The sequence below is a fragment of the Marmota flaviventris genome, chromosome 8 (genome assembly GCF_047511675.1).
Source record: "Marmota flaviventris isolate mMarFla1 chromosome 8, mMarFla1.hap1, whole genome shotgun sequence".
NCBI lineage: Eukaryota > Metazoa > Chordata > Mammalia > Rodentia > Sciuridae > Marmota > Marmota flaviventris.
Window position 1 is genome coordinate 8,867,032 of NC_092505.1, and position 21,167 is coordinate 8,888,198.

Here is a 21,167-nt window from a genome sequence, read left to right on the forward strand (position 1 = left end):
GATGGAATTATGTACTTAATAATAAAAGCCCCATAGAGAAAGCTTAAAGATTGCTTGCAAAATTTGAAAGTGCACATTGTTAAACTTGTTTCCTTGGATAATACTAATGGAGACTATTATGGTTTGGATGTGAGGTGTCCCTCAAAAGCTCAAGTGTGAGACAATGCAAGAAGGTTCAGAGGAGAAATGATTGGGTTGTGAGGGTCTTAACCCAATCAGTGACTTAATCCCCTGATAGGGATTAACTGAGCCATAACTGAAGTGTTAGGTGTGGCTGGAGGAGGTGGGAATTAGGGTATGGCTTTGGGGTATATATTTGTATCTGGAGAGTGGAGTCTCTCTCTGCTTCCTGATCATCATGATGTGAGCCGCTTCCCTCTGCCACACTCTGCTGCCGTGATGTTAAGCCTCACCTCGAGCCTTGAGGGGTGGAGCCAGCCTTCTATGGACTAAGACCTCTGAAACCCTGAGCCCCTGGATAAACTTTTTCTCCTCTATACTTGTTCTGGTCAAATCCTTTAGTCACAGTGTGAAAAAAAGCTGACTAAAACAGAGATAAGAAATCAAATCCTCAAGTAGCTCAGAATGTTTTAGAATCCCCAGTGATGTTCAATATTTGCTAGCTTGATCTCTGAAACCCCCTGGTGTCAGTTCTGAGTTAGAATAAGGTCTAGAGGCCCAGTCCACATCATGTGGTCCTAATGGGCAAGATAAAACGTCTTTGAATCTCCAATCTCAGTATAGACTCTGAGAATTATGACATGAGTATGGTAAAATGTGAAAGAAGAAAAAAAAGCAACCTAAGGGTGATAACTCCATAATAATCAAAGGCCATTGAAACTCAATGTGTCCTACAGCAAAGACCACTGCCCTCTGATGATGAAAACAAGATGAATGCCTCCCATTTTGTTCCAAATAACCTTTCAGTCTTATGTTTGCCAGCCCTCCAAATCCCCTTATTCTGGAAGGAAGGTTATCTCAGATCCAAGTCCTATGTGGGAAACAGTCTCTTTGGTTTGCATATATATATGTGTGTATGTATGTGTGTATTTGTTGGTAGGAAGTCATGCAGCTGCTATGGAAAACAGTATGGAGTTTCCTCAAAAACTTAAAAATAGAGCTACTGTGTGACCCATCAATCCCAGTCCTGAATGTTTATCCAGACGAATTAAAACTGAGACCCCAGAGGACGTTGACACTCCTATGTTTATTGCAGCCTTATTCACAGTAGCCAAGATATGAAAACCACCTAAATGTCCATTAGCAAAAAAATAAATGGATAAAGAAAATGGGGTGCATGGATACAACAGAATATTACTCAGCCTTAAGAAGAAAGAAACCCTGCCATAGGTGGCCACAGGGGCCCTCCTGGAGGATGTCATGCCAGGTGACTAAGTCAGTCACAGAAAGACAAATACTGCATGGTAGCCTTACAGGAGGTCTCCAAAATAGTCAAGAGTCTTGAAATCAGAAAGTAGAATGGCGGTTTCTGGGAGGCAGTGATAAGGGGGAAATGGGAAATTGCTAACCAACAGGCATAAAGTTTCAATTACACAAGATGAATAAGTACAATATCATGCCTATGGCTAACAGGTTATATTGTACATTTAAAAAGGTGTTGGGGCTGGGAGTGTATCTCTGTGGGGAGGCATTTGCCTAGCATGCATCAGGCTCTGGGCTTGCTCTTCATAATAATAATAATAATCATAATAATAACAATAACAATAATAATAATAATTTGTTAGGAGAGTAGATCTCATATTAAGTGTTTTTACCACTATTTTATACACATATATGTGTTTTACACACACACACAGAGACTTGTACTCTTCAAATCTTCAAATCTGGGTCCCAGTGATGACATCAGGTGACTAATCGTTGACAAAAACCTGCCCCAGATGCTGTGATCGTGTCCTGGTAGCTGTGGTACAATCCCTGTACTACAGGTGACATTTCAGTGTCTTCTCTCTGCTTCAACTGAAGTAAAAATTTGAGAAGGAGATGAAATCAGAACTGAAACATGCACCAGATCTTCCTTCCTGCTTTCCACCCAGAAATCCAGCCAGTTGCTGAACTGGCAACAAGAAGATGGAATTCAAAGAGGCGGAAATTAAAATCCACTGCGCACGATTTTAAGTGCCAATATTTTTGTTTCTCTGTAAAATTGACTTCTTTTTAATTTTGACATTTTGAGGTTCTGAAAGAATTTCAGCCTGCATCTGTAGGACCATATGATATTATTTCAAAATAACACTGAATTCAAAACTGAAGTCATGAACACAGGATTTTTGTAGCATCAACTATTTTCACCTCATTCTTACCGGGACCTCTAATGTGGGAACCTGACACCATGTCTTCATGTTACCTGGCAAGTGCAAGTATTAAAATTCACATGTTAGATGTTTCCATATTAAAATGACAACCACAGACCTCTTTCTTAGTCCATTCAAAACCACTTTGCATAGTCCAAACACTCACTGATCCGCACAGCACCCAAGTGACAAAGGTACTATTATGCTTTGGTTTCTAAATAGTCATGTGGAAGTTGGTTAATTTGCCTGCCACCAGGAAAAGAAGTAGCAATTAAAATAAAAGTCCAAAGTTCCTAAGGCCAAGTGCTCTGATCATACTTGGGACATGAACCATTATTTGCCACCTAAACTGAAGTACTGAGTGTTACATTATCCAACCAATGTGAGTTCTGGCTTCTCCAACCCAGAGCCCTTTCCTCATTTCCCTTTGCTTTCCCCCATGTGGGTACCCTACTAAAATTAGCCTCAAGGTTGGAGAAACTGGTTGGAAAGTTCAGTACAAACTCAGAATGTTTTCCATCACTTGACCAAACCTCGAATGCCGGAGCCTTTCTAGCATTCAAAGAGGGTTTGTTTAAGTTTCCCAGTTTTACCCTCCTGGTTTCAAATGGCACCAGAAACAGAAGGGCCAAAAGTCTGTAAGAAGAAACTATTCCAAACAAGCTTTCTGGCCCACAGCAAACCTGAAACGATCCAGATGCATCTAAGAGAAGGAGCCAACTCCTGGGAGCCTCTGGACCTTGGAAGGTCTGGCTGCTACAAGTGGCAAGCGCTTCTTTTGGAGCAAGGTCAGGGCATGACATGTGCACACTGGTCACTGGAGAACAGGGGCAGGAACCCCCTGGGGAGGAGAAGAGCTCCATGGGACCCCAAGACCACCTGCAATGCTGCCTGCCTCCCAGACATGGGGTGTGTGTCTGGAAGAACTCACAGGACGAATCCACGTGTTTCCAAACTGCAAAGTAGGTGGAAACTGAGAGTCCGGTGTCCCTGCAGGAAAAGCCCCCTGAGTCTAGCTCCTGGCCACCAGCAACACAGCACACAGGGGTGCCCCCCACATAGTGTCAGACCCTGAACTGAAAAGTTGACCTTAACATAGCATGAGATGAGTGGTCCAAGTGACGACCCCAGAACGCTCACTGTGGAGGAACATGGGCCATACCTCCTGTGGGTTTCTGCTGTCTAGAAACATCCAGGACTTAAAAAGTCATGCCAAGTCGGATGCTTTTAAAGTCAAATGCTTCAGAAAACTTGGGGAAAGAGGAGATCTTCAAGAATGTCAACAATTAGCACCTTGCTCTTTCTTTCCTTACTAAATTCCAGCACGCGCAATGCTTGCTTCCCTCAGAGCGAGTATCCCCCACTTTGATGGGCACAGGGGTCCCCTGTAGATCTTGCACAAATGCAGGCTCTGATTCAAGAGGCCTGGGATGGAGCCCAGGATCCTGATAACTAGCAAGTGCCAGATGGTGACACTGCTGCCAGCTCACAGTCCTCAGGTACAGTGCAAAGAGGCTTAAACACATCCACTTGAAACAATTCTCAGTAAACAGTGTTTCATTTCAATAGACCACGTTGATTTGATGGGTTAATTCAATGTTTTCCTTTTTATATTCAATTTTCCCAAAGAACGATAGTTTTTCATCTACAGGAAAAAAAAAATACATGTGAAGATCTTGCTTGGCTGTCAGGTGAGTTCTTCTAGTGGCTTAAATTTGAATTATACCTGGAGGAGGGAAAGACCTGGGCAGAAGGGAGACCTGCCTCACCTGGACACCCATCCCAAGTGTCTAAGGAGAAATCTGTAACAGGTGGACACTTTGGGCTGTCCAGTTACCTCAAACCCTTGGATTAGCCAAGAGCAAGGTATATGCTCAGTCCATGAAGCTTCAATGTCTTTCTATGCCTCAATTTCAGAATCATCTCTGAGCTCATGGTTTGCCTATCATGGAACCTTCCAAGTTAGCGCCTCTGTTGGAAAACACAGATTTAGAAAATAATAAAATTCATCCTATTTACCTCCATTTCCTGGCCAGAGAAGGTTTTATCATCAACTTGTGGAGCTCAGAGACAGCATGTAGTAATGGCGATAAAAATGCAGACCAGAGAGTATTTTAATTGGATTGGATTGCCCACACAGCTCTGTGCATTAATTATAGGGTTATGCAACTATGCATCTTTCAACCTTTGCTGGTATTTTTATAGGGCCATTAAAAAAGACACCTGAGCATATTCCTCACCCCACCCCCAAGGGTGGCATTTAGAAGCTGTAGCTAACCTGAGCAAGGATGAAAACTGCCATCCAATTACTTGGCAAAGCCACAGTTCACTGTAGCCACTCAGGGACAATTCTCAAGCCAGCAGCTCAGGACACCATCTGAGTCACTCGCAGGAAGGGTCCGTGCATAGACTTAGAGGGTTGGGTCCGTGCATAGACTTAAAGAATCCTAAACAGTCCTGGTGAAGATGTGATGAAGTATTTCTCCAGGCTGTTCATTGATGACAGACGAGTATTTGCGGCTCAGGCTCCTAAAGAAGCAGGAAGGCCAAGTTCACCAGCAGCCGGCTGAGTCTCCCTGTCAGGACCTGGACAAGGCCCAGGAAAGCCCCACAGTTGCCTCACAGGCTGTGAAGGTAGCTGCGGCTGCGGTGGCCACGGAGCCCAGGGAAGGCAGTGCAGGGCCCGGCCTGGTGAGGCCTTTGTGCTCTGCCCCCTGCTGCCTGCCGGAAACTCAGCCAGAGACACATGTGTGCAGCGAGCCCTTGGCCAGCCCCAGCCTCACGGCCTTCTGCAAATTCTGATCTGTCCTCTGAAGGCCCCACCGAGAAAGACACGTAGCCTATAACTAGGCCACAGAGAGAAGCCAACATATCCAAACCCTCTGCTCAGGCATCTAGAATCCTAGGCTGAAATCATCCAGGGATTTTCTAAAATGAAATAGTCTCCAGATTACTCGGCGTGCATCACCACTTGAATTTCTCCATCATAATTAAGTCCGAGTCGACTTTGGGATGGCAGCTATAGTCACGGGGCCTCAGCTCCCAGAAGCCCCCCACCCTCAGTGGAGAAGGGAGAACAGAACCCAGTGGGGCCTTGACTCAGACTTGACATTTTAGGGACTCTAACAGCACAGGAACATGAGTGGATCTTGTCAACCGCGGACTTGCTTTCAGAAGCACTGCGTTCAGATATCAATGAGCTTCCTAACAGAAATTCAAGCATTACACTCTATTAAATGTGAGCAAAGTGTGACATTGTCGAGCTGACTTCTCAGCAGTCTGAGAGAAAGCAGTCTCTAGAGTTTCAATTCCTGCTTGGGTCAAAACAGGAGTAAGTAAAACTTATGTCTGCTCCTTTTGAAAGAACTGTGCCATCGAAGGTGACATCGCAGTAGGTCTCTGTGCGCAGAACAACCTGCACCAAGATGAGCCGAGGGATTATTTGGGGGTTCGGAGTTTTCAAAACACCTTTGCTGGTGGTTCCTGGGAAGCCAAGCTGGATTCGTCTCATCTCACTGTTTCTATCAAGTGTGTGTCAAGACTTGACTTATGCAGAGTCGAGGGTGTATGTAGATCAGACTGAAAGGAAGAAATTAATTATGAAAGGAAAGTAGTTCTTCCTCCTGGAACTACAAAGAGAATGTGCTTTGTTTGTCAGCAGGTAAAACCAAGGGGTAGAAAAAGCACATAAATATATGTGAGCTGAATGGGTCACTCCCACCAGGATTGTCCTATTTTTTAGCTCCTCCAAACAAGCCTGGCTTCCTAAGGCAGAAGATGAACTGTGTGATGTTCCCTGGGCAGCCCCATGAGGAGGGGCAGTCTCAAGGGGCTCAAAGTGGAGTGGAACCTGCAGGTGCGAATTAGCCTATTGATCTGAGCTGAACTTGAACAATGAGCAAGGTCTGCCGTAGTCAGACCTCGATTGGGGGGGGGGGGGGAAACAGACAGTTACAGAAGAGCCACTGTTTCATCCCAGAATGCAGACATTCTTTCTTTGTTTTCCTGTAGCTTCCTACTTGGTGTGTGAGTGTGGGTGTAGATGTGGCTGCTAAGAGCTGCTATGATTTTATCTCTTCACTTGAAGAAATGCAGGAGTAAAACCACAACATGTTGTTGTTGTTGTTGTTCTGTGGTGTTCAGGATTGAACCCAGGGACTCATGCATGCTAGGCAAGCACTCTACCACTGAGCTACAGCCCCAGCCCCAAACCACATAATTTGGGTTTTATTAAAATCATCTTTTCATTTCAAAATTAAAATGCTTTCTTTTTTCAGGCTTTAAAGTAGCAGTAAGTTGCTAGCCCCTTTTAGGGGGTCAGACTCTCACCAAAACATTTCCTTTTATTTATTTTTCCCTTTTATAGTTTCACTTATGCCATTATAGTCTTTACCAAGGACTGAACTCTCTCCCGGAGCTAATGCCCAGCATTTCAGATGATGGCAGCCACATCCTGTCTAAGCAGCAGCTTGATGCCAGCATTGAATTACTATTGAATAAGCAGCAATGAAATCTTTATCAAAATAATCAGTTGTTCCAAAAACCACAAATAAGAACAACAGGAGCCGAGCTATACTAAATCAGCAAAGAGCATGGAGATATAATAAGAGACTGAGTCACTTTTTTACATTCCCTCTCTTGCAAACTGCACTCGACTATTTTCTTACCCAGCCTGGGGGAGGGCAGGTGGAGAGAAGGAGGGACATTGCTCAGAAAGTTAAAAAAAAAAAAAATTGACATCACTTAAGTCACATGATTGGCAAGAACCAATTAACATGAGCTGTGGAAAGGGGAACAGTTAAATTTGTAATTTGGGTTGTGTGAAAACTTCTCTGGGCCTCATAAACAACCACAGAACCACAAGTTGGGTAGGCTGGCAGTGTCAGAAGTCTGAGCCCGGCATAGTGGTCAGCAGGCAGGACGAATCACACTGAATGCAAACCACAGGGTTTCGCAGAGTGGTGAGCATCCTCAACCCACAGCCAAAGCGGCGCTTTTTTTTCCCCCTTCTTAATCTTTAACAATTTGAATATTTGTTTTCGCGAAGGTACATTTTTCATAGGGCTTGGGGAGTCCCAGTGGTGTGGAGGGGGAGGAAAAAGAGATGCAAGGAGCCATGGGCAGAGGTGAGGTTGAAACAGTGACCTTTCTTGGTTTTCGCTCTTAAGGTAAATCATTGAATCCCCTGCCTTCAGAAGAGGGTACATTTTCAGAAGGAAGCGATGGCTTCAGACAGCATATTTGAGTCATTTCCTTCGTACCCACAGTGCTTCATGAGAGGTGAGTACCCGCTGGTCTTTTAATATCTACTTTTGCTCAGCTCTGCGTGTAAGGAAATGGCAGCCTGTTGGACCTCGGTGCAGATGCACCTCGGAGCCGGCAGTTCTCTGTCGGTGGGGTGGGAGGAATTCAGACCGAGGCGTGTGATTACCAGGCTATTGGATTACTTATTCACCAGAAGGCAGCTCTTCAGAAATGTTTGAAGAAATGCTTAGTTAAGCTGTTGAAGTGTTCGGTCAGTGTGTGAGAGCTGTCAAGTGCGGGGAAGTTGTGATGTTCTTGCTTAAAGTCCTAGAGATTAGGAGGCTTGACGAAGCTCCCTGGCTTTTGGTGGCGGTTCCCATGTGGGGTGGAATGAGTCTGTCTGAGTTATGCTTAACTCAGCTTGCTGTGTGGCCCAGGCTGCAGCCTGCCCCGGGGCTCAGCAGGCACGTGTACTGAGCCGGCTGGGAGGGCTGGAGCCAGTGTGGGCTGGAGGAGGCTGATGGATACATCGCCTTCAACCACGGCCATTGTGGCAGCTCTGCTGTCCCCAAAAGCAGAGCCCAGGGACCTCCGGGCTGATGTGCTTAGGTTAAACCATCAGATTGGGGTTATGCTGTGTTTTCCCTTGTAGCCTCATTGCAAAGAGGCAACCAGTGTCTTTCAAGAGAGGAAGAAGGCAAGTTGTCGCCTATGAGGTTTCTGTCAAAAAGAGCAATGAGGACGTCTCCTAAGTCAAGCATTCTCGCAGCTAAAATCGTTAGACTGCATGCTTACAAAGAGGCTCAGTTAGTGTGCAAAACCTGTCTGCATTTTTTGCACCCAGTATCTTAAAGTATGCAAAGCTGGGGTTGAGCCATGAGTGGCTGTGTGTGTATATGTGTGTACTGTGTATCTTTAGTGGTAAAAGAAGGCTATGCTTAGACAAAAATAATGCCGTAAAAATGTCACGAAGGCGTCACAGTGTGTCAAGGCACACACTTTGACCGATGTTCAGTGTGGCTTGATGGTTTGGCAGAGCCCAGGTGGAGTGGGATGGGATGGGGGAATAATTAATTTTCTGGCTACAAACTCTCAAGCACACCCAAACAGTATCTGTGACTCATTATTTATTCATACAGTCAAGTGTGCAGGGGAATGCAGAGGGTTTGCCAGCCACTGTGTCACCACAAATGCCATTGTGAATGCCACAGAGCTTCTGTGCTTCCGGGTCCCTGAAATTTAAAAACTTGGCAGAGCTGTGCATGTGCGCGTGCGCATCCGCGTGTTCCTGTGAGTGTGCGCGCAGTGGGGTGATGGGGAGGATAGAGGGAGAAGGGAGGAAAGCAAGTCATTAACTGATTCCAACCTTCAAATTAAAAGGTTTTCAAGTGCTCCTTTCCTGGCAGCTGAGGAAATGTAGTGAAGTTGAATCATGCGGACTCGAGTGAGTCACACGCCTTGCAGAGTCGTGCTGCGGGCACAGCAGACACCGGGCCCTGGTGCAAAGCTGCGATCTGCCCCCTCGCTGCATTTCCTCTGGGCTGCTAACAGGCAAAGGAAGCAATATTTGTAGAATAACAGAAAAGAGATCTTCCTGCGTTTACTCCGCTTTCAGTACCCCCTCCAAACATTTATTGTTTCCTATTTTATCAACTCAGGAAAGCAGATTCAGGAAATTTTTGAACATTCCCTTGGGCGGTAAGGTTGGCGGTCAGCCTGTAGTGCTGGCTCTTAGAGCTGTTCTTACTGTCCCAACAGCAAAGATAATTAGGGGACATGGTGACCTTTGCAGACACCAGGAAATAGGAGGAGCCGAGTCCCAGCGGAGCCTCAGGACTGCTGTGCCCCTGGAGAGCCATCCCAACCACCCCACTTGAGGAACAAGGGCCAGCCAGCTTTCAAGGGGCCACCCCCCGCAGCGCAGGGCTCATCTGTGAAGGTCTTTGTCCTTCCCCCTGGCTAAAAGAACCTGGGGTTGGAATCTCTAACCTGATAATATAATATGGAGATTTAGTTTCTGGGGGTCCAGTGAAATTGTGGCTGCTTCCTGGTTAATTTCATCTCAATGATCCATCAATACAAGGGTGTTAGTTGTCCAGATTCACTGTCCACACCACTCACCGAGGCAGAGAGGTGGCAAATTTCACTTTCTCTCTCTCTCTCTCTCTCTCTCTCTCTCTCTCTCTCTCTCTCTCTCTCTCTTTCTTTCTTTCTTTTGGTAGCATTTAGACACCACCTTAGCCTCAGATGCTAGAAGTAACCCTCTCCCCTCTAGTGAATTGTTCTCCCCCACAGTTCTCCCTGTTCCCACAGCCTGGCCACTGGCAGTGCCCCGTGCGGTCACTTCTCCTCCTGTAATTTATAGCCTGTGTTCCCTCCCAGCGGCAACTGAGAGCCGGCCCAGCGTCTTGTTTTCTTCCTGGGATGGTCCTTTATCAGTCCCCGCAATTCTCACAGGAGGAAACTCGTAACTCATTTTTAGCCAGATACCCATGTGGAAATGGGGGGAAAGAGAGATGTGGGACCCAGCAAACCATTGTTCCCTTCCTCGTGAGAGTCAGGCCAGCGTCTGAGACACTGGCACGCGAAATGAGTGTGGTCTACCACAGAGAGTGCAGCTCTTCTCTATCACACCACACCAGGTCCTCACTTGGTTTGCTTAGGAAAGAAGATAAGATGCTATTGAGATTCCCTGGAATGGTCACGTGTGGTTTGTAACATAAAATTCTTGCAGAACCCCAACTCTGATCCCCTAGAAAGGGGTGATGTATTGGCCCAAAGGGCTGCGGTAGGTGTGGAGAGGAAAAGCCCCAGCACATACATATTTTTGCAAGATGCCTCAGGTACCCTGGTTCTTAGAAGTGGCTTAGTGGTCTATGCAAAGTCTGAATGCCGAGGTGCCTCTGAGTTCCTAGAACCACAGGTAGAAATCTCAGCAACACTACTTGTCGCTTGCTTCTGGGTGACTCCAGTCTTCTGGGGCCTTTCAAAGGGGACTGTAGAATATGAGATCTAGCGTGTGCAACCCGCTGCTTCATGGGCACCAGTTTGCCACTGTTTTAAAAAGTGTATATCTATCCAAACACTTCTTCTAGCCCAACTGAAGACTTTAAAAAGCCATGGATTAAACCGGCCATGGCATCGGCCACCGTGTGAAATCTGTGTTGGTCAGTTCAGGCTGCCAGATCAAAATACCACAGACTCAGTGGTGTGAATGACAGAAATGTGTTCCTCATAGTTCTGGAGGCCAGACATCTGAGGTGAAGGTGTCGGCAGGGTTGGTTTTTCCTGAGGTCTCCTCCCTGTCCACGAATGGCTGTTCCTGGGTATGTCTTTGTCCTGATCTCCTCCTAAAGGGATATCAGGAACATTGGATTCAGGCCTACACCAATATCTCAGTCTATCTAAAGGTCCAAATAGTCACCTTCTGAGGGACTGGGGATTGGGATTTCAACCTGTGAATGCCGGGTAGGGGGACTGGGATGCACTATAGTCCCTAATGGTGTGTCTCAGGAAGTCCCACGCTCCTGACCTGTAGGACTCTGTGGTACAAGGATCCTGGCTGCTCTCCAGGCTGTTGAAGAATCAGGTCTCCTGAGATAGAGTTTCAGATCTAAAACTGCCCAGGCATTTTGAAACTATTTTTTTAAATGTGAAAAAAAAAATACTATCTAAATATCACATTTGTACCATTTGCTATTTAATTTATTTGCACACTGAGAAAATTTTGAGAACAACAAAATGGCAATTTTGAGATGCTTCAGTTTTGTCTTGTTTTGGTAGCAGAGCATTAGACCCAGGGGTCCTCAACCACTGAGCCATATCTCCAGCCCATTTTGTTTTTATTTTGAGACAGGGTCTTGTTAAGTGAGATGCTTACATTTTAAAAGGGCAAAAACCTGCAGCAGGGAGATTTTTCTGTCTTATGGACATAGGTGTGGAAGGTGTGCTTAAAAGTGATGTAGTCCCTTACAGGGGCAGCAAGGCCGGCCTCGTGCTGGGACAGAGGAGGACTTATAGCCCGTGCACACACACAGGCCTTCATAGAGAGGTGGGGCCTGGCTGGGTGTTTAAGAGCAGTCCCTATTAGAAGGGCACAGACAGGGAGTCTGAAAGTGGGGCATGTTTGGGGACACCGTGGGGCCTATTCCTTCTTGTCTCTCCTGGCTTTGGTCAAATAGCATACAGAGCTTCTCTATTGAGCCTCAGTTTCCTCATCTGCAAATTGAGGACAGTTGCAATGCCTATCAACAAAAAGCAGCACTGCAGACTCCATTGAATAACCTGTGGCAAGTGGGTGGCCCAGTCACAGTTAGGAGTTAACGATGGCTACTTATTGAAGCTACTCAGTTCCCTAAAATGGCAATTACTTGGTCAACTTCTGTCTGCTCTAGGAGAAAACGCTCCCCGCAGGACTTGGCAGAGAAGATGGGGAGGGTAGAGCAGGGAAAGGGTAGTCGAGGCTGGGGGTCCAGCCTTGGCCCAGGTAGAACTATAGGACCCCATATGGGGCATGGGAGGCCGTGAGCTCACGGGCCCATCTGATGGTCTGATGATCCTTTGTCAGTGGCCATAAAGAGGCCAGAAAAAGAGCAAGAGCCCTTTGTGGAATTCCACTTCGCAGGGCGAGCTTTTAAAGACAGAGGCTAATCGGGACACCTTGCAACACAGTCTTGGGTCTGAACACACAGGGACAGTAGAGGTGGTTGCCCTGGCTGGGAGTTCTGGGTAGCTTTGTTTTCTGGAAGGTTCTGCTGAAGGAAACAACCATTTGCCTGTTGAGCCACGTGCAGTTTCTCCAGGGCTCTGAAGCTGTCCATTTCCTCCCTTCTCGGCGACATTTGTCTTCGTGCCCTTTGTCAAAGCTCAGAGACAAAGCAGCTTTGGCTTTGGGTCTGGTTGGGGCGGGTGGGGAGGCCCACACAGGAAACTCATGCACATTTTCAGTTTCTCAGGTAACTTCCCAGTGACCTAGATGAGTCAATAAATGTCTTTGTCTCGTTTGAGTTCTGCAAAAGGGGCTAATAGTGTTCTCAGCCAGCTTGCCTCAGAGTCACCAAGTTCCTGTTCAAAATCTTTGTGACTACCTTAATCATAAAACACATCACCAATCTTTTTAGTTTAACACCACGAAGCAATTTTTATGTCTTCTTCTTCTTCTTCTTCTTTTTTTTTTGGTTAGGAAAACTTATCCTGCCCTTTTGCACATGGAAGTCAGATTCCAACATTCACTATTTTTTTCCCCAAAATTTTATTCTTTAGAGAAATCTGCAGAAGCAGTTCTGGTGCCCAAATAGACACTAAAATCTGCAAACACTTTCCCTGGTGCCACCAATCCCTTTCTTTTTCTTTTCCTTTCTTCTTCTTTTTTTTTTTTTTTTTTTTTTTGGCTACATGTAATAATATCAATTCAAACCAAGGTTATGTGTTTTCTGGACCTCTTCCCCAACCTCCTGCAGAGAAACATAACTGTGGTGTCCTTGAGTGGTGGAAAGGGAGCATTTCCTCTGAGACCTTGTCAGGAGTGCTGTAAGAAGATGGGGGAGGCTCGTGATCACAGGGTTCAAAACCTCAGGTCCCCTTGACCTCTGGCAAGATGAGCTCACACACACCCAGATGTGGCCCAGGCTCCACTCTGTTGGACAGACATACTCTCATCCTCTCTTGGCTTCCTGGACCTTTCTCTCTCCCCTACCTTTCTCCTTCGTCTCTCTCCTCCTGATCACATTGAATGATACTGGAGGAACTAAGATGGGGAAATCAGTGAGTCCTGTATTTGAAACCTCAGCAAATGATGCACTTTATTACAACAACAGAAAGAGAGTGAAGCTCTTGCTTGGGTTTATCTGTGAGAACTGTGTTCACCTACACATAAAGGAGAAGCTGGCCACAGTGGTCTGGCAGGTGGCGCTGGTCTGTGTGTAGAGAGATGGTCATCGGCCAGCAACCCAGAGCTGCTACAGAGGAATGCAGGATGCCTCTGCTTTTGGTTCCACCATTTGAACCAGGGCAAGATGGTCCCTCACAAGATCTGTCCAGGAGGGAAGGAGCGGGGAGACCTCTAGCTCTTCTCCTTGTGGGGCCTGGTCTTTTCATTCGGGAAAGGAAGCCTCCATATCATGTAGGCAAGAACTGTTGTCACAAGCCTCTGGCTGGAAATGGCCTAGGACAGTGGAATTGTCACTTTCTGCCCATAGAGTAGAGAAGAGCTGAGAGGTAGGAGGATGGGACTGGAACTGAGTGAGGCTGTTTAGCATCCACGGTACCCGGCACCAAAGACCCTTGTTGTGCAGGCTGTTCCTTCCCATGACGTCTTGTAGGGTTTGTTGTCCGTGCCAGGGGTGTGCTGGAAATAGAGCCAGCCCCGAGTATCCAGGGCTTCCTCATCCACAGATTCAACAAACTGCGGGTGGAAGGTATTCAGGGAAGGACACTGTGTCTGCCCTGAACATGGACCCACTTTCCCTTTTCATTAGTCCCTAAACAACACAGTATAATAAGCCTGTGTCCATGGCACTTACCTGGTGTTAGGCATGACAAGTAATCCAGGGTGCGTTAAATGTGGGGAAGACGCGCACAGGTTATAGCCAACACTCTGCCGTGTTATATAATGGACTTTGGTCTCCACAGAGGTTCCTGGAAGGTCCTCCACCCTCCCAGGACACCCAGGGTGTCATGTTTTGTAAAGGAAGCATTGACACAGGGAGAGAGATTTGCATCCACACTCGGGAAGTAGACAGTAGTTACAAAGCGTGCGCGCAAACACTCACTTCTTCCTGAGTCCCTGGAATGGCAGATGGATGTGGGGGGGTTGGTATTTATTCTTGGCTAATTGCAAGCAAAACAATAGGAAATGGGGTGGGGCAGGGCAGAGAGCAGGCTTAATGGGAGACAAGGTCAGATCAATTTTCAATGCCAAAGCCCAGAATCATACTTGCTCACCATCGTGAGACCATCGTGAGCAAAAGGAACACAGCCCCATTTCTCCCAGAACGGAGCTCATCAGAGCTGCCACACCTGGCTCGAATAGATGGCAATGATTCCTTTTTTTCTCTCTCTCTCTTTCGCATTCTTTTTAAATTCTCAAAACTCCATCACCCAAAACCCTAATCTCTTTGCAGATACGTGTGTGTGTGCGCGCGCGCGCATGCTGGGAACTGCAGCCAGAGCCTCACACATGCTAGGCAAGTGCTCTCCCACTGAGCTACACTGCCAACCCTCTACGGAATTTCTTGAGTGAAACTTTCCTTCAAATGATCCACCTTAGGTTTACCTAAATGTGTTCTTATCTTTCATAGAAATCCGAAAGGCAGATAACTGCTGTCTATCTAGGAGATTTCATGCTGATCTCTGCTTCGTATTGCTGCAAGACACACATTACTTTTGCCTTGTAACTACTGTCTACTTCCTGAGTGTGGATGCAAATCTGTCTCCCTGAGTCAATGCTTCCTTTGCAAAACCTGAGAAAAAGGAAAGAAAGTCCTTATTCAGGCTTTTTCCTTGCGATTGGAAATAACACAGACCTTCCATTTTGTGAGATCGGTGTTCACTCAGAGGATTGTGGGTCTTGTACGCAGAGCTACCCCTTGGCTTCATGCTCCTCACTGTCTATTTTTAGATGGACTTCTTTTTAAACAGACATTAGAGGGGCTCCAAAGGAAGCATTTGGGGAGTCACCAAAAATAGAAATCTCAGTTTCGTAGTCGGGATTGCTCAGCGCTCTGCTGATTTCAAGACTGACGCCTCTTTGTGTGCATGTGAAGCCCGTGTTAAATTGATTCTAAGTCCAGGCTCCACATACCACGTCTGGAAGCCACATCCGCTGGGAGAGAGAAATAGGCACTTCTCACATTCTGCCGAGTTTCTGCTTTCCCTGGTTTGTCCACCGTCCAGCTTGTGCTCCTGGTCTTTGGGTGTTCCCTGTGAACACCGATTCCTCAAAAGAATCTCTTCTGGTCTTAGATGGAGAACGCATTGACCGAATTCGAGCAATCCATCGATTATAGCCTGGGGGCAATGCCACAGAGCAGCCTCGGTCTCCTCTCCTCAGAGGTCTTGGTGGCACTCACATGCTGCTGAAATGGACAAGATTTTGCAGACTGGGTGCTTCATTATTTGTAGACCCTGAAGGAAGGTCTAGAAAATATTGCAGTTAGTCGAATTGCCAGATAGGGGTGTCTTCAAGAGAGCAAATGAAAGGACACTGAACCCAGCACATGTCACACAGACCACATTCCATCAGGGTAAGTTGTACCAGGGGAGGCAAAAGATGACATCAAAGAAGCTGTCTCCTTGCTCACTTCCTTTTCCTATGCAAATTGTGTACGGCGAGGAGCCTTCAATGTTTTTTATTCCTATAGCCTCAGAAGGTGCAGAGAAGAACACAGTTTAGCTGAAATGCCTTGGTCCACACGTTGTCTTCCCTGGGAGCACTTTCAACACCACCTCAGCATGCGGCACTTTCTTACACCGCTTCTGTTGCACTCTGAACCCCACACACGAAGCCCCCATCACACACCACCTGCAGGCCGCGCCTGTGGGGTTCCCTAACACTCATAGTGAGCTTGACGCTAACCCGCTTTGAAAGTGTATAATTTATCAGATCTGAGGCCACATGCAAGGGTCCAGAGGAACCCCAAGGAGGGACAAGGTGGTTACGTCTTCAGAGGTTGGCTCTTAGCTCAGCCCTCTTCCTAGTGTGGCAGGAATAGTGAAAATGAAATTGTGTAGACATCGCAGGTAGGAACAGGAATTCAGGCTGCTCTTTTATTGTTGTTGGATCTGCTGCTTATGGAGATCAAAAGAGTGATTGCCCTCAAAGTCCCAGAGGAAAGAAATGTTAGCAACCTTTAACAAATATTAGGACTGTGAAGGGTGTGGGACCGCATAAAAACTCAGACATGCCAACAAAGGAAATTTTGTTCAACTGTCAATCACCCCACATCATTACTGCATTTGAAAAAAGAAAGAAAAAACTTTACCTTCCCATATGCTTTTCCTGGGTAATATTCAAAACAAAGACACAAAGACATAATTGTGTGACAGAGGTAGATGAATCTGTTTAAAACACAATGAACTGTGACACATGTGAGCATTTTCCCCATATGATGGTGCTTTGTAAGTTTTATGTTTTGTGTATAGTGTTGTGTACAGTAGTTTTATATAGTTTTGGTGAGGATCTGAAATTATATAGCTGTAGATATACAGCTATTATATGTAACTGGTTTTGTTTTTTTTTTCCAAAACTTTTAGAAAGAAAGAGAAATATTTGAATGGAGTAATTTTAAAACACTCTGACCTTAGGGTCTCAGAAAGATTCACTTGTCCAAGGTCCCACAGTCGGTCCATGCCTGAGTCAGAACCAAAAACCAGGTCTCCTTAGCTTCTGCCCACAGAATTTTGCAGCTACTGGACCAATGGGGCTGATTCCATCTGGGAGTCCAAATAATTAGCAGACACCAAAATCCTCTTGGTTTCCTCTGCCTCCCTGGACCCCATACCCCTGCAGACAAAGTGAGACTGTGAAGTGGGCGGCGTGTGAGGAGCCTTAAGTCCTGAGCACCTTCCTTAGGCTGCATGAGGAAGGCAGTTGTTCCCAAAGGCCCTCCACTTTGCTGGAGCCCTTTGTACGTTTCTCCCACAAACCCAGCAGCCCCTTCACCACCACAGCCCACCCCCGGGGCCAAGTCATGGTTCACTGGGTTGGTGTGGGTGAGCGTCCATGGTGAAATCCAAATGAGCAGAATGCAAATGGGCATGTCCATGCAGAAGGGATGTGTTCCACCAACTGCCAGGCCCCAGCCAGACAGGGAGGGCTTCTGGAAAGTGAGAGGAAGTCACTGCTGCCCAAACTTGAGTGCAAGAATCAGTGTCCTCACAGCACTGCTGATGAGAAGCTCATACACTCAGAAGTGGCCTCTCTCTGGAAAAACAAAGTGCCTCCCCCAACACGGGGTGGGGGGCATCATTCAAAATGTGCATGCTTTGGGGAATCTCCTGGAACTTCACCCCAGGACGCACTGCCTCAGGCAGAGCTCTGTCCAGGCAGCAGGAATTGCTGAACGTGGGCCTCCTGCAGCCTCCCCCAGCCTCCTCCGGCTCTGATTGTGCCACGGATGAGGAGAAGCTGGTGAGCATGCTCCACGACCCGGGCAGTTAGTTCCTTACCAATTTCAGGCCTGCGTGCTGCACTGGTGTGATTACAGCGTCTGCATTATAAAACACATCCTCAGATGGAAATTAGAAAGAGATTTATAAGCTTCAAACAGAACTTGTGATTCTGCTCAGCCCTCCATGGTCACCCAATTTGAATCAGAAAATCCCCAGAGGCCTACAAATACTGTGTCTCTGTTCCAAAGGACTCAGCCTCTCTCTTCCCCCAGAGGCAACAATCCAGAAGGATCTGCAAGGAGTTGTGCTTCCTGTTTTCTTTTTTTCTTTCTTTCTTTTTTGTTTTTTACAATGACATGTATTTTTAATTGTCAGATTCACAAGCTTCAGAGGAAACCAAGATTTTGGAAATGTGTGATGTTAGCAATAAAAGCATCTTTCTGTTTCCCTTTTTCCTCTATGGTGTGAATGTACCACAGTTTGTTTAACCAAATCACCTGTGGAAGAACATCTAGGCTGTTTCCAGTTTGGGTCTATTAATAAAGAAAGCCGCTAAAATTATTCACATATAAATTTTTGTGTGAACATAAATTCTCGTTCCCTGGGATCAGTGCCAGGCGGTGCGGTAGCAGGGTCATACAGTAGTTGCCTGTTTGGTTTTTTTAAGAAAATACTGAGCTGCCTCCAGTGACTCTGCCCGCAGACGTTCACACCACCAGTGCAGGAGGGACACAGTTTCTCTGCTTTTTCACCAGCCTCTGTGGTCGCCAGATCTTCTTCTAAGTGCTTTTATTAGTGCACTATAGTTATTCCTAATAAAAGGGTTTATTCTGACATAATCATGGATGCATGGGATTTAATTTGCTCCGTATCGGCCCCAGTGCCTCCTCTTTCCCTCCCCTCCTCCCTCTCCCTGTTCCCCTTCCTCTGTTCGACGGGTCTTTGTACTTATTTAATTTTTATTTAGTGTTTTGTAGCTGTGCGTAAAGTGGAATTCACTGTCGTATATTCTTAGGTGTACCTAGCGTGGTTTTGTCAAGTTCAGGGAACGGTGTTCTCTCCCACAAGTTGTCTCTGGGGGAGACTGGGAGGGGGACAGGCCTGAGCAGCAGAGAGGCGGAGTGGGGGGCTTTGGAATCAGGTGGCTTCTGTCTCGTCTGTCTGATGTGAACTTGAACTACTGACTCAGCCTCACGGAGCCCCAGCTTCCCCGCTGGTAAAGAAGCGGTAATGACCTCCACTTTGAGGATGTGAGGTGACATGTATGAAACTCTGGACACACAGAGAAACTCAAAAAGTAAAAGGCAACATGGAAAAATGCCACCAAGGGCATTTGTGTGCTCTTCCAATGAGCCACCTGTGAGGAAGACCATGGGGTCTGCTTCCCTCATCACGCACCAGTGCAGCATGGTCCCAGGGCTCCTGGGCAGGGGGTCGACCCACACTTACCAGAACTGGTCACAGTAGCAGCTGGTGTTTATTGAGCACATACTACATGCCAGGCACCTGCCTATGCCAAGCCTTTTCTTGCAGATGAAACCCTTGCCCAGCCCTGTAAGCAGGACTCTCATGATGGACACCTCCTGATGGAGGGACGGGGCTTACAGAAGAGAGAGAACCTTCCTGAGGGCAGGCTGCTGGGAAATGAAGGGGCCAGGTCCAAACAGAGGCATTTGTGCAGCAGAGCCGCTGTCTGCCGTAGAGCAGCAGGTGGGAGTGAAAAGGATCCGTCTGACCCACAGAAGACGGGGCCGTGCCGAGTGAGGGGCAGGCCAAGGCCCGGGGTCATGGTGGGCACTGTGGGTGGCTGCAGGCCAGGGCACCCTTCACTGTCTTGGGCTGCATTTGTGGCTCTGGTTGCATTCGGGGGCTTTGGGTCTCCACCTTAGTGTCCAGGCCTCCCCTGCCTGCTAGGTTCATCCCCGTGGCCTCCACACCACAGCTGCCTCCTGCCTGCCTCAAGATGCTGGGGGAGAAACCGTGGCCCAGTCTCCATCCCAACTAGTCCGTTGTTTCTGTTGTCAGCCTCCTCGGTGTCAATCAGGAGGGAGACTAGGTCCCATATGCCAGGCACTTCCCACAAGAAGCTCCCAGGATCAGGGTCCACCCTGTACTTGCACCACCTTAAGAGAAAACGCCCCCTTAAATTCTGTGTCCCGGTGCATCTCTTGTCCCACCCTAGTCCAGGCCCAGGGACCCAGAGGAACACACACAATGATCCAGCCAGTAGCCAGGGGCCTCCCATCTGAGCCAGCACCTTCATGACCTTGACTCTGACCTTGACCTTGGCCAGGGTTGGCCGTGAGGCTCCCACGCAACACTGTGCATCCAGTCCTTGCTGTGGTTGGAAATTCTACCCAGAAGCAGCTGAGGTAGCTGAGACAGCAAGAAGTGGCCCAGTCCCTCCTGTAGACTGGGCCCTCCCTGCTCTGGTGCTAGGTGGCCTTACTGGTGGACTTCACCATCAGTCTCTCTTTCTCCAGAAACATTTGTCATTTCAAAAGTGCACGCCACCAGTCTCCTGCATCATTGCAGATCCTTCTTTCACGTAGTGGGTTTGAGGTTTCATTTTTTTTTCCCTTTTCAACCTGTATCTGTAGAAAAGGCATTTCCCATCGGACTGTTCTGTAGCCAGTTACCATAGAGTCACCGAGAAAGTTCCTTCCCTTCTTCCTCGGGACACGCTGCAGGTGGGTAGGTAGTGCAATAATTAACGCCCCCCTTCCCAGAGCCAGCTCCTGGGCAGCCGCGGAAAGTCCGTACAAATGCAGGAGCCGCGCCAGCCTCTAATTGTCGCTATGCAAACAGCTTAATAGGAGCAAATTAAAATGTGCTCAAGCTAATTATGCTCTGCAATAAAAAATAATAATAATAAAGTAAAACAATGAAGCTCCTTGGAAAGGTCAGAGGAGCTGCTTTTCTCCTGCAGGGTGTAGGATCCGCAGCGAATTGAACTCCCAGGAAGTAAACTCGAGACTGTATTTGGGACAACTTTGTGACTTAGGAAGCGCCCTCGGGAGCTTCTTCCTGCCTAGTTAGTGCTGCGCGTACCACCAGGACCCGGCCAGCCGAGCCTCTCTCCTCCCCTCTTCTCTGCTCCCTCCGGGTAGTGGCCTCCACTGTCCCCTTGGGTCAAGACTTAGGTCCTTTCTTGGATCTCAGTCCCCAGGTCCCACTGACAGCCCACAGCAGCATCCTCTGTGGCCCAGGTGTCCCCCGGTCTTGAGTGGCAGGTCTCACCTCCACCACACCAGCTGAGGACCAACAGGGACAGCGGAGTCACCTCAGCCACCTCCTCTCGGCTGGCTCTCTGGGAAGCCGGACCCACACCCCAGGGGAGGGAGACGGAGGCCAGGCAGCCCCAGCCTGTCCTTCCAGCAGCGCTGGGCCATTGGGGTTGGAGGGGGAAAGTCACACCGTAATCCAGGCACATGGTGACACAAATCATGAGAACAAGTAGCAGTCACCAGGTGCTCCCCTGTCCCCAGTCACTGCTCCCTT

At 47.5% G+C, this 21,167-nt stretch overlaps 1 protein-coding gene across 7 annotated transcripts in view; it reads left to right on the forward strand.

Annotated features, from left to right (window-relative positions):
- The first annotated feature begins 7,138 nt into the window (after nt 1-7,138).
- Runx1 (RUNX family transcription factor 1) overlaps nt 7,139-21,167 on the forward strand; it is a 226,898-nt gene continuing 212,869 nt past the window's right edge. For 4 of the 7 annotated variants that reach the window (XM_027929366.2, XM_027929370.2, XM_027929367.2 and 1 more), the window contains exons 1-2: nt 7,139-7,273; nt 7,481-7,592. In XM_027929366.2, coding sequence (XP_027785167.1) covers nt 7,535-7,592 — 58 coding nt within the window. In that variant the 5' untranslated portion in view covers nt 7,139-7,273; nt 7,481-7,534. Of the gene's footprint in view, nt 7,360-7,480; nt 7,593-21,167 lie in introns of those variants that run through there. The other 3 variants (XM_071615068.1, XM_027929369.3, XM_071615069.1) reach the window with 3 other exon arrangements.